Source organism: Oncorhynchus clarkii, chromosome 2, assembly GCF_045791955.1.
Source record: "Oncorhynchus clarkii lewisi isolate Uvic-CL-2024 chromosome 2, UVic_Ocla_1.0, whole genome shotgun sequence".
NCBI classification, from domain to species: Eukaryota; Metazoa; Chordata; class Actinopteri; order Salmoniformes; family Salmonidae; genus Oncorhynchus; species Oncorhynchus clarkii.
Genome location: NC_092148.1, coordinates 60011930 through 60038690, shown reverse-complemented (window position 1 = coordinate 60038690; position 26761 = coordinate 60011930). Strand labels below are relative to the sequence as shown.

General features: G+C 45.3%; 1 protein-coding gene across 1 annotated transcript in view; it reads right to left on the bottom strand.

Annotated features, from left to right (window-relative positions):
* The window catches only part of LOC139371014 (zinc finger CCCH domain-containing protein 18-like), a 37724-nt gene extending 24684 nt beyond the window's left edge, over positions 1–13040 (bottom strand). Inside the window, exons 1-5 of the mRNA XM_071111036.1 lie at positions 12874–13040; positions 3523–4433; positions 1058–1142; positions 410–561; positions 213–308 (exon numbers count right to left, since the gene is read on the bottom strand). Of these exons, the coding sequence (XP_070967137.1) occupies positions 213–308; positions 410–561; positions 1058–1142; positions 3523–4419 (1230 nt within the window). The 5' untranslated portion in view covers positions 4420–4433; positions 12874–13040. The remainder of the gene's footprint in view (positions 1–212; positions 309–409; positions 562–1057; positions 1143–3522; positions 4434–12873) is intronic.
* Positions 13041–26761: the final 13721 nt, after the last annotated feature.

Here is a 26761-nt window from a genome sequence, read left to right as displayed (position 1 = left end):
AACCTGCTGACTGAACAAACCCATAGAGGCTAAACACACATGCACACTTGTATTATTATAAAGACGCATCACGAGCCAAATGTAGCAGGGTGACCCTCTCAGAAAACATGTCAATTAAAAAATCAACATACTCAATATCAGCTGGTGCTGAAAAGTAACCTGTACAGAAGAGGAGTGCATATATGCTTGTAAGAGCTGAGAGGGTGTTGTACCTCTTTGGCATGTCTCAGACCCCTCTCCCAGGCACTCTCCACAGGAGGCTCCACTGGAGGAGGGGGTGGAGGGAGCTCCTCAACAGCAGGTCCACCCTGAGACAGGGAAACAGATGTAAACACAATACATTTACCCAATGCAGAAACACACACACACTCTTCAGGTCCAAATACAGCAGGCCAGAGGTGGTGCATACCCAGGGGTTGCTTCCAGGAATGAGAGGGTGGGGTGCTCCAGGTGGTGCCCCGTTGGGAGAGAAGGGGTCTGGCTTGGAGATGAGAGAGTAGTTGCCCTTGTCGTTGACCCCTGGATGGATGAACCTACAATTCATACTCCATGTGCAGTTACCTGGAAAAGAAAAACAGAGCTGTATCATTTTGAAAACAGACACATGGGAATTGGAAAAAGCATATTTTCATTGAATTAAAATACTTTGAAGTAAATGGTGTTTGGGTGTAAGTTGCCATCCATCATCGCTGTATGTGGCTTAGCTCCTAATAATATTCCATTACCACATTATCTTCATTTAAGTTATGAAGTACAATGCTTCCCCCTGCTGTCTGAAACAAGTGTCTTCAATATCACTGCTTCAAAAGGACCGTTACACTGAAGAAGAGAAACGCTACACAGGCCACAGAAGCAGAACATCAGTGAAGCAACAACACGCAAGACTTGTGTTGCTGATCAAGTGGTTCACGTTTTTACCTTCGGTTTAACCTTCATGATACGTCTCTGGTGTAGAATGGAATGCTCAAGTTGCACACGCAATGTTTGCACAGTGTAGTTTCGTCAAAAGACAGGTGTTGTACACGCGAGTGGTGCACAGGAGAGTACGTTGAGGTACCTTTCATGAAGAACCTGCAGACGGGCCTGGGTCTGACCTTCCTGTCCATGGGGTCCTTCACCTCTCCCTCCTCCAGGTCATCATCCTGCACAAATGGAACAGCTAAATATCAACTCACTTCCCCATGTGCATCCGTGAAGTAACCTTATGACTCTAGGTCAGTGGGACAGGGTGCAAGGCAGGTTATTTGTATTGCCACATGGTTCTGACTCGGGCTATGGCGGTCATTAAATGTTGTCAGATGGTAACTGTCATGCAAACGACTGCTGATCTCACTGTAATTTGCCTTTAAATTAACACGTTCAGCATCTTCAGGCCTTCACACATACAAGCTGCTGATGGGCGCCTTTGGAAAGTCTTCCCTTTAAAAAGTCCATAATTTTTTGCAACTTTAGCTGTGACTAATACAAACCTTAGAATGTCTTAGAAATCAAAACATATAAGGGCTGCATGATGCGAGTATATTTATGTTTTGAGAAAGTCACAAAAAAAGCTTGTGCTCTGTTCCTTGCCTCAGGCTGCACACGCTGTTCTCTCATCAAGTGATCACATTCGCAACCATCAGATTATTCTCAATATAATCTTGTCTTTAATAATATGTGGAATTAGTTTAGATTTAAAATGGGCCATTATCAAATGTGCAGAACTGGGGCAAGGGAAAAAATACGTTATCCGTATGCACTCGAATAGCGACTGGAGGCTGCTTTTTACCATAGCTCCTTTTTTCATCGTGCCGGGTAGGCGACTCTGGTTTTACAGCGGAGCAATGTGCTGAATATTAGCAGCTGAGAAATAAATCTAGTTGCAGTAGAAAGCTGGAATCCTCTTTTAAGTGGCAATCATCAAAACTCTGCGTTCCACACAGGATTGTATCAGTGGAGGCTGCTGAGGGGAGGACGGCTCATAATAATGGCTGGAACAGAGCAAATGGAATGGCATCAAACACCTGGAAACCATGAGTTTGATATATTTGACACCGTTCCACTGATTCAGCTCCAGTCATTACCATGAACCCGTCCTCCCCAATTAAGGTGCCACCAGCCTCCTGTGGATTGCATATAGAAATGTTTGGGCTGTTTGAGGAGCTGGTGATATTCTACCCAAACTATGTCAAGGGGTCTCCAACCCTCTTCCTGCAGCTACACAGTGATTCGTTTGGGAAAGCAACCAAGTGAAATCTGTTCAGGAACACCGAAAGTAACATGTTTACACAATGAAACATATTTCTCTCTATGCGCTCACAAAAAGGAATGAACGAGAGCGAGAGAGGAGATGGAAACACATGGTGGTGAGGCTAATCAAATAAATAAAATACTAATTCGCTGTAATTGTAGGCTAACCAGCCTACTCTGTAGCCGCCCTGCACAATCAATGAACCAACAGCATCACCTAGGCCTGTAGGTTCTCTCCCAGACTCATGGATAGTAATGTTGGAGCGTAGCATAAGATAAACCATCCATCCAGTATGTATAATAATTCAATCCACACTCAAAGGCAAATATTAGAATTTGTTTAGTTTTGGATTATAGGCTAGACCAATTACGTACCAAAGAATATGTGGTAGGCTATTAGGCTATGTATTGTATAACGGCACAATCATTACATTAATTCAGACTTTTTTCCCAGGCGTGATCATTTATGCATAAGCTCTAATATGCCTATAGGCATACTACATGCCACGTCAATTGCTTTTAATGAATCATCCCCTTAGAAAGTGCTGTCCATTTCCTTGTTTGGCTTTAAAACAAGATCCACAATGAACACGTTTTTCACTTAGTTTCAACCTGTTTTTGAACTTCTTTTTTCAAGTTGATCGATCACAGTGAGTTTTAAAAGCACAATACTGTTTTGATGATGAGTGTTTGATGTGATTTTCCAGTGTATTTGCGTTGATGTCAGAGTGGTTAGAGCAGGGTTCCTCAAATTCGGTCCTTGGGACCCCAAGGGGTACACGTTTTGGTTTTTGCCCAAACACTACCCAGCTGATTCAAATAATCAACTAATCCTCAAGCTTTGATCATTTGAATCAGTTGTGTAGTGTTTGGGCAAAAAACTCAATTCCAGAGGACAGAGTTTGGGAAACGCTGGATTAGAGGGACAATAGTGCACTGCGTATCAAGTCATTAGCGGCCTGACGGTCGTTAGCGGCCTGACGGTCGTTAGCGAGTTGTGTAGTCCCAACGTATCAGTGCCATTCATGTACAGAGTGCATAGGAGATTACCGTGACTCAACGGTCACGTGGAATTTGACTGCGGTCAATACACATACATGCCTGTTGGTGTGACGGTAATATGGTCACTGCAACAGCCCCAGTTCTGACTTTGCAGTTCTGTACTTGATCTGTTCTCCTGTTTTGCTTCCCTCCCATATCTCAGTGTGAGTAGTCCTGCATACTCAAAGAAATCAGTTTCTTGATTAAAAGTATAATGCAGATTGAAGAGAGCATATAAATCACATTACTTACATCTATTTCTCCCTCATCAATCTCTCCGTCATCCTCGTCCTTTTTGTCACGAAAGGAATCTCTCCTTCCTCTGTCCTGAGCCCTGGACTCTTCAGGCTTCTTAGGTGGACCGTCTTTCGGGGATGGAGGAAGGATTGGTATCTTCTCTTTCTTTTTGACGCTCTTGTCCTCTTTCTCATCCCCTTCTCTGGGTCCTTTCTCCACCTCGTCATCTTCTTCAGGCGCTAGAACATTGGGCTCCTCAGGAACCTCCTCGTCATAGTCCAGCTCATGCTCATCAAGCTCTCTGGACACAGATGACAACTCCTCCTTCATCTGATTCACCACCACCCTCCTCCTCCTCAGTCTCTCTTCCTCCTCTTCATCATCTACTTCTGCTGTCTCCACTGCCAGCTTCACAGACGGTTCCCCACTCTCATCTTCCTTCTCATGGCTGGACATCTCCTCAGCTAAGGGGGATGACCTCTCCTGCTCTGGCTCAGAATCAGGGGACTTAGGAGTTTGGCTGATCCGGTCCTCCTCCTCATCTGATTGGCTTTCCTGTCGCTCCTGTCCCATCATCACCATCCCATCTGACTCCTCCTGCTCCTGTTCTAGAATAGTATGCCTATCCCTTCCACCTTCCCCATCAGCTTCATCATCCTCTGGGTCAGAGATACGCTCCTGAACTACCCCCCCATCTTCGTCATCATCCAGCTCAGAGTCCCCACCTTCACCACCCTCTTCATCTAAACCACCGTTGTCTTCATCATTCAGCAGCTCAGTGTCAGAGAGCAGCCTGTCCTCCTCGGGGGATGCCAGGAACTCACTGTCAGAAATTCCCCTCTCTTCCTCTGGGGATTGGGGTGATTGGCTGGGGCTTTCGGGAGACTGGGTGGGACTCTCAGGGGTGTCCATTGGAGAATGATCCACTAAAACAGAAGAAAGAATTTACTTATAGAATTGTCTGTCAATAAAATAGATACACTTGGTTTAAGACACAAAGACAATGTCTCTAGGCAATATACAGATAACAGCGTGAACCACCGCATTTAACCACAGCAAGGTGACTGGGAAAATGGTTGAGTACAAACAGTCATGCCCTTCGTAAGGCAATCAAGTGGAGTCGCAATTCAACGGCTCAGATACGAGACATTTGTGGCAAGGACTACAGACAATCACAGATTATAAAGGGAAACCAGCCACGTCGTGGACACCAACGTCTTTCTCCCGGACAACCTAAACACCTTCTTTGCCTGCTTCGAGGAAAACACAGTGACGCCAACACGGGCCACCAACGCTCCCGTGGACTGTGAGCTCTCGTTCTCCGTGGCCGACATTAGTAAAACATTTAAGCGTGTTAACCCTCGCAAGGCTGCCGGCTCAGACGGCATCCCTAGCCGCGTCAGAGCATGCGCAGACCAGCTGGCTGGAGTGTTTACGGACATATTCAATCCCTATCCAAGTCTGTTGTCTGCACTTGCTTTAAGATGTTCCCAAGAAAGCAAAATAACTGAATTAAGCTCCGTAGCACTCACTTCTGTCACCATGAAGTGCTTTGAGAGGCTAGTTAAGGATCATATCACCTCCACCTTACAACACCCTAGACCCACTGGAATTTGCATACCGCCCCAACAGATCCACAGATAACGCAATCATCATCACACTGCACCCAGCCCTCTCCCATCTGGACAAGCGGAATACCTGAATGCTGTTCATAGACTACAGCTCAGCCTTCAACACCATGTTACCCTAACAAACTCATCATCAAGCTTGGGGCCCTGGGTCTCAACCACACCCTGTGCAACTGGGCCCTGTACTTCCTGACAGGCCACCAAGTGGTGAAGGTAGGAAACAACATCTCCACTCCACTGATCTTCACCACGGGGTCCGCACAAGGGTGTGTGCTCAGCTCCCTCCTGTACTCCCTGTTCACCCATGACTGCGTGGCCATGCACGCCTCCAACTCAATCATCAAGTTTGCAGACAATAATAGTGGTATGCCTGATTACCAATGACGGCGAGACAGCCTACAGGGAGATGGTGAGGGCCCTGGCAGAGTGGTGCCAGGAAAATAACCTCTCCCTCAACGTCAACAAAACAAAGGAGCTGATCATGGATTTCAGGAGACAGAAGAGGGAGCATGCCCCCAACCACATCGATGAGCCGAAGTGGATGAATTGAAAAGCTTAAAGTTCCTCGACATACACGTCACTGACAATCTGAAATGGTCCACCCAAACAGACAGTGTGGGTAAAGAAGGCACAACAGCACCTCATCAACCTCAGGATGCTGAATAAATTCAGCATGGCCCCTAAAACCATCCAACTTTTACAGATGCGCCATTGAGGGCATTCTGTCGGGCTTGATCACATGGTCTGCACAACGCATCACCGGGGGAACATTGCTCTCCAGGACATCTACAGCACCCGGTGTCAAAGGAAGTCCAAGAAGATCATCAAGGACTTGAGCCACCCGAGCCACAGCCTATTTACCTCAGTACAATGCAGAAGGCCAGTACAGGTGCATCAAAGCTGGGATCGAGAGGATGAAAAACAACTAAATCTCAAGGCCATCGGACTGTTAAATAGTCACCACTAGCCAGCCTCCACTCAGTACCCTGCCCTGATCTTTAGTCACTGTCACTAGCCAGCCTCCACTCAGTACCATGCCCTGAACTTTAGTCACTGTCATTAGCCAGCTAGCACCCAGTTACTCTACCATGCACCTTAGAGGCTGCTGCCCTATGTACATCGTAATGGAATACTGGTCAATTTAATAAAGTTTACACACTGTTTTACCCACTTCATAAGTATGTACTGTATTCTATTCAAGGCCTATCCTATACAGTGCATTCAGAAAGTATTCAGACCTCTGACTTTTCCCATTTTGTTACCTTATGGCCTTATTCTAAAATGGATTAAATATATTCCCCTCTCATCAATCGACACACAATACCCCATAATAACAAAGCAAAAATGGGTTTTTAGACATTTTGCAAAATTATTACAAATAAACTGAAATATCACATTTACATAAGCATTCAGACTCTTTACTCAGTACCATGTTGAAGCACCTTTGGCAGCGATTACAGCATTGAGTCTTCTTGGGTATGACACAAGCTTGGCACACCTGTATTTGTGGAGTTTCTCCCATTCTTCTCTGCAGATCCTCTCAAGCTCTGTCAGGTTGGATGAGGAGAGTTGCTGCACAGCTATTTTCAGGTCTCTTCAGAAACGTTAGATTGGGTTCATGTCCAGGCTCTGTCTGGGCCACTCAGAGACTTGCCCCGAAGTCACTCCTGCATTGGGGTTGTTGTCCTGTTGGAAGGTGAACCTTAGCCCCAGTCTGAGCGCTCTGGAGCTTTAATTCACTCAATTCATATTTTCCTCGATCCTGACTAGTTTCCCAGTCCCTGCCGCTGAAAAAGATCCTTAAAGCACGATGCTGCCACCACCATGCTTCACCATAGGGATGGTGACCGGTGTCCTCCTCCAGAATGCTTGGCATTCAGGCTAAAGAGTTGAATCTTGGTTTCATAAGATCAGAGGATCTGAGAGTCCTTTAGGTGCCTTTTTTCGCAAACTCTAAGCATTTGTTTGGCCACTCTACCATAAAGGCCTGATTGGTAGAGTGCTGCAGAGATGGTTGTCCTTCTGGTAGGTTCTCCCATCTCCACAGAGGAACTCTAGAGCTCTGTCAGAGTGACCATCGGGTGCTTGGTCACCTCCCTGAGCAAGGCCCTTCTCCCCCGGTTGCTCAGTTTGGCCAGCTCTAGGAAGAGTCTTGGTGGTTCCAAACTTCTTCCATTTAAGAATGATGGAGTCCACTGTGTTCTTGGGGACCTTCAATGCTGCAGAATTGTTTTGCTACCCTTCCCCAGATCTGTGCCTCAATACAATCATGTCTCAGAGCTCTACAGACTATTCCTTCGACCTCGTGGCTTGGTTTTGCTCTGACATGCACTGTCAACCTGTATATAGACAGGTGTGTGCCTTTCCAAATCATGTCCAATGAATTGAAATACCCTGATGAAAACAGCTTGTCTGTCGAAACATTAGATATTAGGTTATTTAATTATTGCATCTGAGCTCCTAGGGTGTGCAGCTCTCCTTTTCTTTTTCAATTAATTGAATTCACCACAGTTGGCCACCAATCAAGTTGTAGAAACATCTCAAGGACAGGATGCACTCGAGTCTTATAGCAAAGGATCTGAATACTTATGTAAATAAATTAGCAAACATTTCTAATAACCTGTTTTCACTTCGTCATTGTGTGTAGATTGATGAGAATTTGTATTTATGTCAATACTTTTTGGAATAAGGCTGAAAGGTATCAAAATGTGGAAAAAGGGAAGGGGTCTGAATACATTCCCGAATGCACTGTATAAATACTGCTGTACATATACCACTCTTCAGATATACTACATATTATATTCATATACTGTCCATAATGTCTATACTTCTTACCACACATACAATTGAAGTCGGAAGTTTACATACACTTATGTTGGAGTCCTTAAAACTTGTTTTTCAACGACTCCACACATTTCTTGTTAACAAACCAAAGTTTTGGCAAGTCGGTTAGGACATCTACTTTGTGTATGACAAGTCATTTTTCCAACAATTGTTTACATACAGATGATTTCACTTATAATTCCCTGTATCACAATTCCAGTGGGTTAGAAGTTTACATACACTAAGTTGACTGTGCCAATAAACAGCTTGGAAAAAAGGGTGTCATGGCTTTAGAAGCTTCTGACAGGCTAATTGACATCATTTGAGTCAATTGGAGGTGTACCCGTGGATGTATTTCAAGGCCTTCCTTCAAACTCATTGCCACTTTGCTTGACATCATGGGAAAATCAAAAGAAATCAGCCAAGACCTCAGAAAAAAAGTTTGAGACCTCCACAAGTCTGGTTCATCTTTGGGAGCAATTTTTAAATGCATGAAGGTACCATGTTCATCTGTACAAACAATAGTACACAAGTATGAACACCATGGACTCACGCAGACATCATACTGCTCAGGAAGGAGATGCGTTCTGTCTCCTAGAGATGAACGTACTTTGGTGCGAAACGTGCTAATCAATCCCAGAACTGAAAAGGACCATGTGAAGATGCTGGAGGAAGCAGGTACAAAAGTATACACAGTAAAACGAGTCCTATATCGACATAACCTGAAAGGCCGCTCAGCAAGGAAGACGCCACTGCTCCAAAACCGCCATAAAGACAGACTACGGTTTGCAACTGCACATGGGGACAAAGATCGTACTTTTTGGAGAAATGTCCTCTGGTCTGATGAAACAAATATAGAACTGTTTGGCCATAATGACCATCGTTATGTTTGTAGGAAAAAGGTGAATGCTTGCAAGCCGAAGAACACCATCCTAACTGTGAAGCACAGGGGTGGCAGCATCATGTTGTGGTGCTTTGCTGCAGGAGGGACTGGTGCACTTCACAAAATAGATGGCGTCATGAGGAAGGAAGATTATGTGGACATATTGAAGCAACATCTCAAGACATCAGTCAGGAAGTTAAAGCTTGGTCGCAAATGGGTCTTACAAATGGACAATGACCCCAAGCATACTTCCTAAGTCGTGGAAAATTGGCTCAAGGACAACAAAGCCCTGACCTTAATCACATAGAACATTTGTGGGCAGAACTGACAAAGCGTGTGAGAGCGAGGAGGCCTACAAACCTGACTCGGTTACACCAGCTCTGTCAGGAGGAATGGGCCACAATTCACCCAACTTATTGTGGGAAGCTTGTGGAAGGCTACCCGAAACGTTTGGCCCAATTAATCAATTTAAAGGCAATGCTACCAAGTACTAATTGAGTGTATGTAAACTTCTGACCCACTGGGAATGTGATGAAAGAAATAAAACCTGAAATAAATCCTTCTCTCTACTATTCTTCTGACATTCTTACAATAAAGTGGTGATCCTAAATGACCTAAAACAGGGAATTTTTACTAGGATTAAATGTCAGGAATTGTGAAAAACTGAGTTTAAATGTAGTTGGCTAAAGTGTATGTAAACTTCCGACTTCAACTGTACATATACATAGTCCTGACACCGACATTGCGCGTCCTAATACTTCTAAATTCCAATATTTTACATCAGTGTGTATCGTTAGATATTACTGCAACGTTGGAGCTAGGATCACAAGCATTTTGATACACCTGCAATAACATCTGATAAATATACAGAGAAAAAAATATAAATGCAACATGTAAAGTGTTGGTCCCATGTTTCATGAGCTGAAATAAAAGATCACAGAAATGTTCCATATTTCACTCCAATTTTGTGCACAAATTTGTTTACTCAGTTAGTGAGAATTTCTCCTTTTCCAAGATAATCCATCCACCTGACAGGTGTGGTATATCAAAAAGCTGATTAAACAGCACAATCATTACACAGGTGCACCTTGTGCCGGGGACAAGAAAAGGACGCTATAAAATGTGCAGTTGTCGTCACACAACACAATGCCAAAGATGTCTCAATTTGAGGGAGCGTGCAACTGGCATGTTGACTGCAGGAATGTCCATCAGAGCTTTTGCCAGAGAATAGAATGTTAATTTCTCAAACATAAAGCAACATAATTTTAGAGAATTTGGCAGTATGTCCAACCAGGCCTCAAAATCGCAGATCACGTGTAACCACACCAGCCCAGGACCTCCACATCCAGCTTCTTCACCTGTGGGATCAACTGAGACCAACCACCCGGACAGCTGATGAAACTAGGCGCAGCCATAGGTGGGCATAGGCCCACCCACTTGGGAGCTAGGCCCATATGTTTGTCAGTAGCTCCCAGGTTGGTGTGCCTATGCCCTCCAATGACTGCGCCCCTGCCCAGTTATGTGAAATCCATAGATTAGGGCCTAATGAATTTAGTTAAATTCAAATCAATTTATATAGCCCTTCTTACATCAGCTGATATCTCAAAGTGCTGTACAGAAACCCAGCCTTAAACCCCAAACAGCAAGCAATGCATGTGAAGAAGCACGGTGGCTAGGAAAAACTCCCTAGAAAGGCCAAAACCTAGGAAGAAACCTAGAGGAACCAGGCTATGAGGAGTGGCCAGTCCTCCTCTGGCTGTGCCGGGTGGAGATTATAATAGAACATTGACTGGTTTCCTTATATGAACTCAGTAAAATCATTAATTGTTTCATGTTGGGTTTATATTTTTGTTCAGCATACAGTACCAGCCAAAATTTGACACAGCTACTCATTCAAGGGTTTTTATTTATTTATACTATTTTCTACATTGTAGAATAATAGTGAAGAAATAAACTATGAAATAACACATATGGAATCATGTAGTAACCAAAATGTATGTTATATTTGACATTCACCAAAGCAGCCACCCTTTGCCTTTATGACAGCTTTACACACTCCTGGCATTCTCTCAACAGGCTTCATGAGGTAGTCACCTGGAATGCATTTCAATTAACAGGTATGCCTTGTTAGTTCATTTGTGGTATTTCTTTCCTTCTTAATGCATCTGAGCCAATCAGTTGGGGTGCTATTTGGTAAAAGACCAAGTCCATATTATGGCAACAGCTCAAATTAGCAAAGAGATACAATTGTCCATACTTATTTTAAGACATGAAGGTCAGTCAATATCAAAAATTAAGAACTTTAAAAAGTTTTTTCTTCTTAAGAACTTAAGAAAGTTTCTTCAAGTGCAGTCACAAAAACCATCAAGAAATATGATGGAACTGGCTCATGAGGACTGCCACAGGAAATAAAGACCCAGAGTTACCTCTGCTGCAGATGGTAAGTTCATTAGAGTTACCAGCCTCAAGAATTGCAGCCCAAGTAAATGATTCACAAAGTTCAAGTAACAGACACTTTTCAACATCCACTGTTCACAGGAGACTGTGTGAATCAGGCCTTCATGGTCAAATTATAGCAAAGGAACCACTACTAAAGGACACCAATATTAAGACTTGCTTGGTCCAAGAAACACGAGCAACAGACATTAGACCAGTGGTCTGATGAGTCCAAAGTTCCGATTTTTGGTTCCAACCACTGTGTCTTTGTGAAACGCAGAGCAGGTGAACTGGTGACCTTCACATGTGTGGTTCCCACCGTGAAGCATGGAGGTGGTGTGATGGTGCTTTGCTGGTGACACTGTCAGTGATTTATTTTGAATTCAAGGCACTGAACCAGCATGGCTACCACAGAATTCTGCAGTGATACGCCATCCCATCTGGTTTGCACTTAGTGGGACTATCATTTGTTTTTACACCCCCAGGCAGTGTAAGGTCTATTTGACCAAGAAGGAGTGTGATGCATCTGATGACCTGGTCTCCACAATCACCCAACCTCAACTCAATTGAGATGGTTTGGGATGAGTTGGACAGCAGAGTGAAGGAAAAGTAGCCAACAAGTGCTCAGCATTTGGGTACTCATTCAAGACCGTTGGGAAAGCATTGCAGGTAAAGATGGTGGAGAGAATGCCAAGAGTGTGCAAAGCTGTCAAGGCAAAGGGTGGCTACTTTGAAGAATCAAAAATGTTTTGATTTGTATTTTTTTGGTTACTACATGATTCCATGTGTTATGTCATAGTTTTTCTACAATGTAGTAACAAAAATTAAATTCCTTAAATGAGTAGGTGTCAACTTGACTGGTACTGTATGTGACCAAGAAAATGTGATTTCATTTAAATCATCAACATAGGGTGTCTATCCCTTTCTCGATGGAAGACGTCAAAACGCGAATTGTAGCTAGTAATCTGATTGCATATGGCCCCAAAGTTCGTAATAAGATACATGCATGTAGCGAGTGCATCCGCCATATCTCGAGAATAGTAAACTTCACGCAGGTCAATAAGTCTGTCAGAGATGATTACATATTGATATTTTATATCAAATCACATTTTATTGGGAAATTACCTAGCGAAGTAAGCGAACGTTAACTAGTTGTGTTTCAACTAGAGAAGGTGATCATAGCTGCCTTCAACACAATATTCTTATTAAAACTGGGGGACTCTGTGTTTTTAGTAGAACAATGTCGTAGCTAGATATAAGCAAATTAAGAGGCAACTTCAGCGCAGTAGGACGAAAAGATGTGTCGTTAGCTTACAACAACAATGCTAACGTTAGCTAGTTACCGGGTGAAGCAGGCCCGAAAACTGCGAGGGCTATACCAGACAAGAGGCTAACGTCTGATTTGTATTTAGAAGATGCCACAATGAGTTAAAAAGGTTTAACCAACCAATGCAACCGAAAAGCAACTTTATACACGCAAAATAGCACTTTCTGGTCTGCTATCGAAGCATGCTTGTCTGTTCAATTAACAATGCAACCCTCCCCCTACAAACACCAGTAACGTTAGCTACATAAACTTTAAATATTTTCAGTCACCTTTCCAACCTGAACCTCGTTGAAGACAGGCGGCGTTAAGAACAACCCCGTCTCTCTTCCTCTTTGTCTGAGGCTCTACAATAAATAATGGTATGGTTATTTATCTGCTATGCTGGAGGAAATAAAAAAAACCTACACGATACAGTGAGAGCGGCCATTGCAGTGACGTCATCAAAATACGACACTGTCAGTTTAAGCCATAAACGGGCAACGTTATTGTTCTTTGGCGCCACCGTGCGCTCAATATTAAACATGACTTCAATAACGTTAAAACAAAAAACACTCCGCAGTGATTTTTTATTTTTAAATTTATTTCACCTTTATTTAAAGCTAGTTGAGAACAAGTTCTCATTTACAACTGCGACCTGGCCAAGATAAAGCAAAGCAGTGCGACACAAACAACAACACAGAGTTAAACATGGGATAAACAAACACAGTAATACAATAGAAAACGTCTATATACAAGTGAATGCAAATGAGGTAGGATAAGGGAGGTAAGGCAATAAATGCAAAGGAGCAACAAAAATAAGTAACAGTATGGGGGTGAGGTTGTTGGAGGGGATATTTACAGATGTGCTATGTACAGAGGCAGTAATCTGTAAGCTGCTCTGACATACCTCCAAAACAAAGGTCATGTGGTTTAACCTTGTTTTACGAGGATGGTGGTGTTAGATTTTTGACCTATTTGTTCATCTGGGTTATCTTTCTATATCCTATTTTAATATTTGGTTAAGTCTTTCCCTACCCTTAACCTTGTTCTGAACACCTCCAAAACAAAGGTCTGGTAAGAAGAATGCCCCTCCTCCCACAGGTGTTATTTCTACCTCTGAGAGCTTGATGTAGTCACCTCATACAAGTATGGAGTATGGCTAGACGGTGCACTGTCCTTCTCTCAGCACATATCAAAGCTGCAGGCTAAAGTTAAATCTAGACTTGGTTTCTTCTATCGTATTCACTCCTCTTTTAACCCAGCTGCCAAACTAACCCTGATTCAGATTACTATCCTACCCAAGCTATAATTTTATCTTTATTTAACTAGGCAGGTCAGTTAAGAACAAATTCTTATTTTCAATGACAGCCTAGGAACAGTGGGTTAACTATCTTGTTCAGGGGCAGAACAATAGATTTTTACCTTGGGGATTTGATCTTGCAACCTTATGGTTACTAGTCCAACACTCTAACCACTAGTCTACCTGCCGCCCCTCGCACATTACGGAGACATAATTTATAGGTCGGCAGGTAAGAGTGCTCTCGAGCGGCTAGATGTTCTTTACCTTTCGGCCATCAGATTTGCCACCAATGCTCCTTATAGGACACATCACTGCACTCTATACTCCTCTGTAAACGGGTCATCTCTGTATACCCGTCGCAAGACCCAATGGTTGATGCTTATTTATAAAAGGCCTCACTCCCCCATGTCTGAGATATCTACTGCAGCCCTCATCCTCCACATACAACACTTGTTCTGCCAGTCACATTCTGTTAAAGGTCCCCAAAGCACACACATCCCTAAGTCACTCCTCTTTTCAATTCGCTGCAGTTAGAACGAGCTGCTACAAACACTCAAACTGGACAGTTTTATCTCAATATCTTCATTCAAAGGCTCAATCGTGGACACTCTTACTGACAGTTGTGGCTGCTTTGTGTGATGTATTGTTGCCTCTACCTTGCCCTTTGTGCTGTTGTCTGTGCCCAATATTTTTTGTACCCTGTTTTGTGCTGCTACCATGTTGTGTTGCTACCATATTGTTGTTATGTTGTGTTGCTACCATGCTGTGTTGTCATGTGTTGCTGCCTTGCTATGTTGTTGTCTTAGGTCTGTCTTTATGTAGTGTTGTGTTGTCTCTCTTGTTGTGATGTGTGTTTTGTCCTATTTATATTTTATTTATTTTTAATCCCAGGCCCCGGTCCCCGCAGGAGGCCTTTGCCTTTTGGTAGGCAATAAGAATGTGTTCTTAACTGACTTGCCTAGTTAAATAAAGGTCAAAATATATATAAACTCGGCAAGGCTAGCACTGGAGTAATATGATAATTTTTTTGGGTTCTAGTCAGGATTCTAGCAGCCGTATTTAGCACTAACTGAAGTTTATTTAGTGCTTTATCCGGGTAGCCGAAAAGTAGAGCATTGCAGTAGTCTAACCTAGAAGTAACAAAAGCATGGATTAATTTTTCTGCATCATTTTTGGACAGAAGGTTTCAGATTTTTGCAATGTTACGTAGATGGAAAAAAACTGTCCTTGAAACAGTCTTGATATGTTCGTCAAAAGAGAGATCAGGGTCCAGAGTAACGCCGAGGTCCTTCACAGTTTTATTTGAGACGACTGTACAACCATTAAGATTAATTGTCAGATTCAACAGAAGATTTCTTTGTTTCTTGGGACCTAGAACAAGCATCTCTGTTTTGTCCTGTGTCTGCAACACAGGCTTCTAGTGAGGGCAATTTTGCGGCTTCACCATGTTTCATTGAAATGTACAGCTGTGTGTCATCCGCATAGCAGAGAAAGTTAACATTATGTTTTCGAATGACATCCCCAAGAGGTAAAATATATAGTGAAAACAATAGTGGTCCTAAAACGGAACCTTGAGGAACACCGAAATTTACAGTTGATTTGTCAGAGGACAAACCATTCACAGAGACAAACTGATATCTTTCCGACAGATAAGATCTAAACCAGGCCAGAACTTGTCCGTGTAGACCAATTTGGGTTTCCAATCTCTCCAAAAGAATGTGGTGATCAATGGTATTAAAAGCAGCACTAAGATGCAAAGCCTCGGTCTGATGCCAATAAAAGGTCATTTACCACCTTCACAAGTGCAGTCGCAGTGCTATGATGGGGTCTAAAATCAGACTGAAGCATTTCATATACATTGTTTGTCTTCAGGAAGGCAGTGAGTTGTTGCGCAACATCCTTTTCTAACATTTTTGTGAGGAATGGAAGATTCGATTTAGGCCGATAGTTTTTTATATTTTCTGGTTCAAGGTTTGGCTTTTTCAAGAGAGGCTTTTTTACTGCCACTTTTAGTGAGTTTGGTACACATCCGGTGGATAGAGAGCCGTTTATTATGTTCAACATAGGAGGGCCAAGCACAGGAATCGGCTCTTTCAGTAGTTTAGTTGTAATAGGGTCCAATATGCAGCTTGAAGGTTTAGAGGCCATGATTATTTTCATCATTGTGTCAAGAGATATAGTACTAAAACACTTGAGTGTCTCTCTTGATCCTAGGTCCTGGCAGAGTTGTGCAGACTCAGGACAACTGAGCTTAGAAGGAATAGGCAGATTTAAAGAGGAGTCCGTAATTTTCTTTCTAATAATCATGAGCTTTTCCTCATTAATTTATTACTGCTGAAGTGAAAGCCATCCTCTCTTGGGGAATGCTGCTTTTTAGTTAGCTTTGCGACAGTATTAAAAAGGAATTTCGGATTGTTCTTATTTTCCTCAATTAAGTTGGAAAAATAGGATGATCGAGCAGCAGTAAGGGCTCTTCGATACTGCACGATACTATCTTTCCAAGCTAGTCGGAAGACTTCCAGTTTTGTGTGGCGCCATTTCCGTTCCAATTTTATGGAAGCTTGCTTAAGAGCTCTGGTATTTTCTGTATACCAGGGAGCTAGTTTCTTATGAGAAATGTTTTTAGTTTTTAGGGGTGCAACTGCATCTAGGGTATTGCGCAAGGTTAAATTGAGTTCCTCAGTTAGGTGGTTAACTGATTTTTGTCCTCTGGCGTCCTTGGGTAGACAGAGGGAATCTGGAAGGACATCAAGGAATCTTTGTGTTGTCTGTGAATTTATAGCACAACTTTTGATGTTCCTTGGTTGGGGTCTGAGCAGATTATTTGTTGCAATTGCAAACGTAATAAAATGGTGGTCCGATAGTCCAGGATTATGAGGAAAAACATTAAGATCCACAACATTTATTCCATGGGACAAAACTAGGTCCAGAGTATGACTGTGACAGTGAGTAGGTCCAGAGACATGTTGGACAAAACCCACTGAGTCGATGATGGCTCCGAAAGCCTTTTGGAGTGGGTCTGTGGACTTTTCCATGTGAATATTAAAGTCACCAAAAATTAGAATATTATCTGCTATGACTACAAAGTCCGATAGGAATTCAGGGAACTCAATGAGGAACGCTATATATGGCCCAGGAGGCCTGTAAACAGTAGCTATAAAAAAGTGATTAAGTAGGCTGCATAGATTTTATGACTAGAAGCTCAAAAGACGAAAACGTAATTTTTATTTTTGTAAATTGAAATTTGCTATCTTAAATGTTAGCAACACCTTCGCCTTTGCGGGATGCACGGGGGATATGGTCACTAGTGTAGCCAGGAGGTGAGTGTAATGCTCCGGGTGTCGTGGGTGTGGAGTCAAATACAGGAGACAGAGAGTTCAATGCTGCGCGTCTTTTAATCGCACCAACGCACCACAGGGTGCTCACAAAAAAGTTACGTTCCCACAACACAGGGAATCAAAATGTACAATGGGAAACAATCTCGACCGGGCACTAACACGTGCCTATACCACAGAGCCGAAGGTTACATAGAAATAATCCCGCACAACAACCAGGCTGTCTAATAAAGACAAACTAATTAAACATCCACAGGTGCTACCACTCAACATACAAGGAGGGGGAGGAAAAACAATCAGTGGCAGCTAATAGGCCGGTGACGACGACCGCCGAGCGCCACCTGCCCGGGAAAGGGAAACACCCTTGGTCGGACTCGTGACAGTACCCCCCCCCCCCCCCTGACGCACGGCTCCCGCAGCGCGCCGACACCGGCCTCGAGGTCGCCCCGGAGGACGAGGCGCAGGGCGATCCGGATGGAGGCGATGGAAATCCCTCAACATGGAGGGATCCAAGATGTCCCCCACCGGTACCCAGCACCTCTCCTCCGGACCGTACCCCTCCCAGTCCACGAGGTACTGCAGGCCCCTCACCCGGCGTCTTGAGTCCAGAATGGCCCGGATCGTATACGCCGGGGACCCCTCGATGTCCAGCAGGGGGGGAGGGACCTCCGGTACCTCACTGTCCTGCAGGGGACCAGCTACCACCGGCCTGAGGAGAGATGGCCGCTGTGGAACAGGGAGGGGTTGTAGCTTCCCTCTAGGAAGGTGCCTAGGAGCCTTACTCTGAGCGCACACTGAACAGGAGGAGACATAACCCTTAACGTCCTTAGCCAACGTAGGCCACCAATACCTCCCCTGAAGGCTCCCCACTGTCCTCGTCACCCCAGGGTGACCCGAGGAGGGTAGGACGTGAGCCCACCGAATCAGTTTGTCCCGAACACCAAGCGGCACGTACCTTCGCCCCGCTGGACACTGGGGAGGCGCGGGTTCTGCCCGTAACGCCCGCTCGATGTCCGAGTCCACCTCCCATACCACTGGGGCTACCAGCTTCGAGGCGGGAAGGATGGGAGTAGGTTCGGTGGACCCATCCTCCGTGTCATAAAGGCGGGACAGTGCGTCAGCCTTCACGTTCTGGGAGCCCGGTCTATAAGACAAAGTAAACCGGAACCGGGTGAAGAACATGGCCCACCTTGCCTGACGTGGGTTAAGTCTCCTAGCTGCCCGAATATACTCCAGATTCTGGTGGTTGGTCCAGATGAGAAAGGGGTGTTTAGCCCCCTCAAGCCAGTGTCTTTCACTTTACTGAAAGCGATTGCCAAATCGGCATACTCGGGGGGAATGCACACCGTGGAACCCTGGTCTGGACTCTCCACCGGCGTGGCACCGATGGAAACTCCCAAACACCTTCCAGAACACTCCTCTGACCACCCCTGGAGAACCCCCTGTCTCCACGAAATTTTAGGATTGTGACGGGGCAGCCAGGGAGTCCCCAGCACCACTGGAAACGCAGGCGAATCAATAATAAAGAAACTGATACGCTCCCTATGATTCCCCTGCGTCACCATGTCCAGTGGGACCGTGGTCTCCCTGACCATCCCTGACCCTAATGGCCGGCTATCTAGGGAGTGCACGGGGAAAGGAGAATCTATCGGCACCAGCGGAACCCCTAACTTAAGGGCGAGTCCGCGATCCATAAAGTTCCCAGCTGCGCCTGAATCGACTAGCGCCCTATGCTGGGAAGAGGGAAAAAAGCAAAGGAAAAAGGTTAAGACAAACATGTGGCCAACAGGGGGTTCTGGGTGAGTTTGATGCTGACTCACCTGGGGTGACCGAGAAGCGTTCCGCCTGCCATCTCTACTCCCAGACGGACCCCCCCAGCACCGATCAGACGTGTGTCCTCTCCGACCACAGTTTGTGCAGGGAAGGCCTCCTCCTCCGGTACCCCTCGGCGCAGCCCCTCCCAACTCCATCGGAATGGGAGCGGAGGGGCTGGGTGGTGGAACGCACAGGACCCTCTCTGAAGGCCCGCGGGCAGCCAGCAGATTATCCAGTCGAATGGACATGTCAATCAGCTGATCCAGTGACAGAGTGGTGTCCCGACACGCTAACTCCCGGCGGACGTCCTCTCGGAGACTACACCTGTAGTGGTCCATAAGGTCCCTGTCGTTCCACCCAGATCCGGCTGCCAAGGTCCGGAACTCCAGCGCGTAATCCTGGGCGCTCCTCCTCTCCTGCCTGAGGTGAAATAGTCGTTCTCCCGCTCTGGGTAGTGCTCCCGCGCTGAGTCTGGGCCATTCCAAACCGCGTTCGCCCATTCCAGGGCACGACCCGTGAGGCAGGAGATGAGGACACTCACCCTCTCTGCTCCTGAGGGAGTGGGTCTGATGGTGGCCAGGTATAGCTCCAGCTGGAGCAGAAACCCCTGGCAACCCGCCGCCGCTCCATCATAAGCCCTCGGTAGCGTCAGACGAAGGGTGCTGGAGTCGGGAGGTGGGGAGTCCGGAACCGTGGGTGCCGAAGGTGGAGAGAGGAGCCCACTCCTCTCCCATCTGTCCATTTTCTCCATCACTTGATCCATCGCGGATCCGATCCGATGAAGGACGGTGGTGTGGTGGAGAACCCGTTCCTCCATCGATGGGAGAGGGTTGGCTGCTGCTCCTGCTGACTCCATTCAATTTGATAGGTGCGGGATTCTGTAATGCTCCGGGTGTCGTGGGTGTGGAGTCAAATGCAGGAGACAGAGAGTTCAATGCTGCGCGTCTTTTAATCGCACCAACGCACCACAGGGTGCTCACAAAAAAGTTACGTTCCCACAACACAGGGAATCAAAATGTACAATGGGAAACAATCTCGACCGGGCACTAACACGTGCCTATACCACAGAGCCGAAGGTTACATAGAAATAATCCCGCACAACAACCAGGCGGGCCGGCTGTCTAATAAAGACAAACTAATTAAACATCCACAGGTGCTACCACTCAACATACAAGGAGGGGGAGGAAAAACAATCAGTGGCAGCTAATAGGCCGGTGACGACGACCGCCGAGTGCCACCTGCCCGGGAAAGGGAAACACCCTTGGTCGGACTCGTGACAGTGAGGCCTCATTAAACACAACAAATTCATCAGGCTTAAGCCATGTTTCAGTCAGGCCAATCACATCAAGATTATGATCAGTGATTAGTTCATTGACTATAATTGCCTTTGAAGTAAGGGATCTAACATTAAGTAGCCCTATTTTGAGATGTGAGGTATCACGATCTCTTTCAATAATGACAGGAATGGAGGAGGTCTTAGTGATCCTAGTGAGATTGCTGAGGCGAAATTACTTCGACTAACCGGTGACCCCACATATTGTACTTGTATTGTATATAGCTTTTCTATTGTTATGTTACTAATGGTCTTTTATTATTTGTTACTTTTATTTTGTATTTTTCTTTATGTATTTTTTCAAAACTGCATTGTTGGTTAAGGGCTTGTAAGTAAGCATTTCACTGTAAGGTACTGTTGTATTTGGCGCATGTGACAAATACGATTTGATTTCAGTGGGATGGTGCTGTCCCATAGGTGATGGACTTGTGAAGGTGAAGTGTAAGTGGAGGGCTAGACCTGCTGTGTTAATTTTAGGGAATAATGTACATTGTAGGCTACAGGCTAGTGATTACCATCAGAATAACAGAACCCTGTAAGAAGCCTCCATAGCTGAGTCAAAAATAATTGTAGATCTTGATGACTGGCTGAATTATCTATAGGAGTCTGTATTCCTGCATGCAGATCTGCATATTTTAGGATTACAGGGGTTAATGATTAACAAAACGCACCCCCACAACAGTTTAATGCAAGTGAAAGATGGAAGAACAGTAGTAGCCTAGGCTATGTGAATGACAGCACTTGGGAAGCGGTTCAACGCAAGGGGGAGACATGAGCCATGATGAAAGCATGTGGTACTTAGAGCGTTGAAGAGGCTGTGAAGGCGCATCATAGCCTCATTGCTGGTCCGCGAGACTGTAAATTCTCTTAGACAACAGAAACAATTATTAGCTACACAGTATTCAAGGTGAATAACAGAGCTGAAAATAATCTGAAGAAACAAGAAATTGGGGAAGTGTGTCCATGCACATCAATCATCAAGAATGGATATAAGGTAGGTGCGCAAATGTTGTGGAGGACTAGTGCCAGAGATGTGCAAGGGATCAAAGTTATTAACGCCATAATTCATTCACATTGTTTGCCTAATACTTTACTGCAATTTTCCTGCAAAATTCACCATACATTTGTAATAATCTCTGGGAGATGCCGCTACAGCAGGGTTCTGGGGAATATTTTTGTGGGTTTTGGTGACAGTATGATGGGCTATGCATTTGAGAATGACATGTAGTGGGAGATTGTAGCTGTTTATTATTTTGTGGATAAGTCTCTCAAATAGACATGACGACCTGATAAGCCTATCACATTTAATTCTCAGTAAAGTTAATGCTGAATATTGACTAATGAATATTTATTTCTGAGTTTGAGTATATATTAATGAGTTTGATGATTAGTTTATGTAATTGATTTCAGTAATTATGCAGATCTGTATGACAGTATTGTTTTAGTTAATTTACTTGGACATTTGAAGTGACAATACTCCTTGATGCCCAAAGATTGTGATAAGCCTCTATGAGCCACCTATTTTAAACAACTTGTACTGGACTCCGTGGATTCTCATGCTGTTGTCACAGATACTGCTATTAAGCTCAGGCACAAAAACACTGACAGATTTACAAACAAGTTCCAAATTGTTTCTTCCATTTATGACCATACTGTCAGGGGACACAAAATCTGCAACAGCTTAATTCACATCACATGACTTCAGTTACCATCATGTCATTTCCAACACAATCAGAATTAAAGTTGCCATTCGTCATGACACAGCAAGGCAATTGAAGCCCAGAGCAATAATGACTCTCACGATGTGTGTTTCGCAGGAATGAGCAGAGCAACCGATGGCAGCAGAGAGTTCAAACTGCACCGAACACTGTAAAGATGTGTGTCATTAGATGAATATGCAAAATTGAAACAATGAAATTAAGGCCTTTAAATGTAATAGTCACAGCAAGGTATCTGTTGTTAGCAGACAAGGCTTACTTCCATTTTTTTAAGGTCAAACTTGTAGATGATGACCTACTGACCACAATACAGAATTATTTTTTCTTCTAATCATCTCTAGTCCATGAGCCAGTGGGTTTGGTCGGGCTCACTTGGGCCGATGATGTTTCATAGTGATTTTCTTGAACGTCTCTAAAGTTGGTAAATGTGTGATTGCAGTGAAGCAATGGTAGCTTTCTCTGTGTTATCACACTTTCTTTCATCCCTCCATCCCATTCAGTTTTCCCATAAGAATTTTACCCTATTACAAACAATGTTGGTATATAACAAAATCAGAGGAGGCTGGTGGTGGGAGCTATATGAGGACAAGCTCATTGTAATGGCTGGAGTCAAACATGTGGTTTCCATATGCTTGATGTGTTTGTTTCCATTATTCCATTCCAGCCATCACAATTAGCATGTCCTCTTATAGCTCCTCCCACCAGCCTCCTTTGAACAAGTTATTACTCACGTATACCCTTTAATTGTACAGTATATCATTGGAGAGCTTAGATTCACTGCTATCCATCTGACACATTTTTGGAATGTTCAGGTCAACAGAACCTTGACCTTTGAACTCTAGGGTACATATCAGAATTACCTGTATAAGTAGTTTAAAAAACGAAACCCTGATACATTTGAAGTGGTTCTGAAATGTCATGATGAAGGAAAAAGGAAAAAGGAAACCGAGCACTGCTCTTGATTGTATGATTCAATGACCTGAAGCATGACATTTCTACCTTTAGATTTTGTGGCATAGAGAAAGTTAAGATATCAGACAGGGGAGGTGATATCAATAATACTCTGAGTAAAAGAGAATGTTTTGGGATTTTCACCCTCCAGACATTATTTCCTAAAGGACTTAATGATGAGATGCCTATGCATGTTATGTTGTGAATTTGAACATGAATTATGTGCCTATTTAAGATTACTATGTTTTTCGTACAATGTACCCAATGACTAATGAAGACATGTCCTCATTGTGGTTTTACAGACGTGTTTCATACGTCTTATTTATACACGTGTGTAATATTTATGAAATGCATATTGTTATATTTGGTAGCACTTATTTGTTTTCCCTTTGCCTCCAACCCCCTTCGATGTGTGGAACGGATGTGGGTGGGGCTAGGTTTACATAAGGGTGCAATTTTTTTTTAAATCACAAAATCTCTGACGAAGGCCGTGAGGCCGATACGTAAGTTTATTAAAGATCAGTGATACTATCAAGAGCAGTGTGCGGTTTCCTTTTTCCATCATCTTGTTCAATTGTTGCCATGCACCTGCAAATAAGATTGCTCAGATATGCGAGTTCCTTTTGAATTGTGTTCAGAAATGTCATAAAATTACCTTTCAAATTATATATAATATAATCAACTTTGCTATCAGCTACAACTATTGTTTAAAAATAGCCAATTGACATTAAAATGTCGGAAGATTAGCTATTGAATTCCATGTAGTTGGGCAGCTATGTTTTTGGATTATAAATTTGGTGATAGAGGCACAACATTTCACACACACAGCCAGAACAGGGTATTAAAAAGATTTGTAGAAACAGGGCCATCAAAGGATTCACGTATCCAATATGGCCGCCAAACCACTCAATTTTGTATGACCATAATTGTAGCTTGCCCAATAATATCTTAAAATGTTCATAGTGATGTAAAATACACAACCAAATGAACCAAGTGCGACAGATATGTAAAGATGTTCAATTATTCACAGAACTGTGGTAAGAATGTTCCCAAAAACCTGTCCGAATCACTCATTTCTGTATGTTTCAATCCGTAATTGTCACGTATAAGCAAGGTGGGTGGAATCAGGCGCAGAGAGCAGGTATAGTGAGTCGATAGTTTATTCTCCGAAAACCAAACACGGTCAACCCAAAAACACAGGGTGAAATAATCCAACACAGGATTAAATATATCGGAGCAAAATAACACACCACGTACTAACGAAAATACATGAACCCAAAACAATCCCGCACAAAACAAGGGCGGGACAACCTACTACATATAGGGACGTCAATTAAACTAAAATACACACAGGTGAAACTAATAAGACAAAACCAACAGACAAACGAAAAAGGGATCGATGGTGGCTAGTAGGACGGTGACGACGACCGCCGAGCACCGCCCGAACAGGCAGGAGAGCCAACTTCGGCGGAAGTCGTGACAGTACCCCCCCCCTGACGCGCGGCCCCCGCAGCGCGCCGCCACCGTCCTCGAGGACGACCCGGAGGACGAGGTGCTGGGCGATCCGGGTGGAGGCGGTGGAAATCTCTCAGGAGAGAAGGGTCCAAAATGTCCCTCACCGGAACCCAGCATCTCTCCTCCGGACCGTACCCCTCCCAGTCCACGAGGTACTGTAGGCCCCCCACCCGGCGTCTCGAATCCAGAATGCCCCGAACTGTGTACGCCGGGGACCCCTCGATGTCCAGGGGGGGCGGAGGGACCTCAGGCACCTCACCTTCTTGCAGGGGACCAGCCACCACCGGCCTGAGGAGAGACACATGAAACGAGGGGTTAATACGGTAATACCTTGGAAGTTGTAACCTGTAACACACCTCGTTTATTCTCCTCAGGACTTTGAACGGCCCCACACACTGCGGCCCCAGCTTCCGACAGGGCAGGCGGAGGGACAGGTTCCGGGTCGAGAGCCAGACCCTGTCCCCCGGTGCAAACACGGGGGCCTCACTGCGGTGCCGGTCAGCGCTCCTCTTCTGCCGTTCACCCGCTACCCGTAGTGAGTCCTGAACGGCTTTCCATGTGTCCTTGGAGCGCTGTACCCATTCCTCCACCGCAGGAGCCTCGGTCTGGCTCTGATGCCATGGGGCCAGGACCGGCTGGTAACCTAACACACACTCAAAAGGAGACAAGTTAGTTGAGGAGTGGCGTAGGGAGTTCTGAGCTAGTTCCGCCCAGGGAACATACCTTGCCCACTCACCAGGCCGGTCCCGGCAATAGGACCGCAGAAACCTGCCCACCTCTTGGTTTACGCGCTCCACCTGCCCATTACTCTCGGGGTGAAAACTTGAGGTTAAGCTGACCGAGACCCCCAGTCTCTCCATAAACGCCCTCCATACTCTGGACGTGAATTGGGGACCCCGATCAGAAACGATGTCCTCAGGCACCCCATAGTGCCGGAAGACATGGGTAAACAAGGCCTCAGCAGTCTGCAGGGCCGTAGGGAGACCGGGCAACGGGATGAGACGACAGGACTTAGAAAACCGATCCACAACGACCAGGATCGTAGTACTTCCCTGGGACGGGGGAAGGTCGGTAAGAAAGTCCACCGATAAGTGTGTCCACGGCCGTTGTGGAACGGGGAGGGGTTGTAATTTCCCTCTAGGTAGGTGCCGAGGAGCCTTGCTCTGAGCACACACTGAGCAGGAGGAGACATAAAATCTCACGTCTTTAGCTAGCGTGGGCCACCAGTATCTCACTCTCAAACTCTGCACTGTCCTCTCGAGGCCAGGATGACCCGAGGAGGGGAGAGTATGAGCCCACCGAATCAGCTTGTCCCGGACCCCCCTCGGTACGTACTGAGTTCCCACTGGACAGTTGGGGGGGGCCGGCTCTGACCGTGAGGCCTCCTCTATCTCCGCGTCCACCTCCCATACCACCGGTGCCACGAGACATGACGGTGAAATGATGGGAGTTGGCTCAACGGGCCGCTCCTCGGTATCATAGAGGCGGGACAGCGCGTCGGCCTTGGTGTTTTGGGAGCCTGGCCGGTATGAGAGGGTAAACCGGAACCTGGTAAAAAACATGGCCCATCTAGCCTGACGTGGATTTAGTCTCTTCGCTGCCCGGATATACTCGAGATTACGATGGTCAGTCCAGATGAGAAAGGGGTGTTTAGCCCCCTCAAGCCCCCTCAAGAGCCTTGACTACAGCTAACAACTCCCGGTCCCCCACATCATAGTTTCGCTCCGCTGAGCTGAGCTTGCTCGAAAAGAAAGCACAAGGGCGAAGCTTGGGTGGCACGCCCGAGCGAGCGTTGGGACAGCACGGCTCCGACCCCAGCCTCGGACGCATCCACCTCCACTATGAACGCTAAAGAGGGGTCCGGATGCGCCAACACGGGCGCATTGGTGAACAGCTCCTTCAAACGAGTGAATGCTCTGCCCGCCTCTGCTGACCAGCGCAAGCGCACCGGTCCTCCCTTCAGCAGCGAGGTGATGGGAGCAGCCACCTGACCAAAACCCCGGATAAACCTCCGGTAGTAATTGGCAAACCCTAAAAACCGCTGCACCTCTTTCACCGTGGTCGGAGTCGGCCAATTACGCACGGCTGTAACGCGGTCATCCTCCATCACCACCCCAGAGGTGGAAATACGATATCCCAGGAAGGAAACGGACTGTTTGAAAAACTCACATTTCTCCGCCTTGCAATACAGGTCATGCTCCAGCAGTCGCC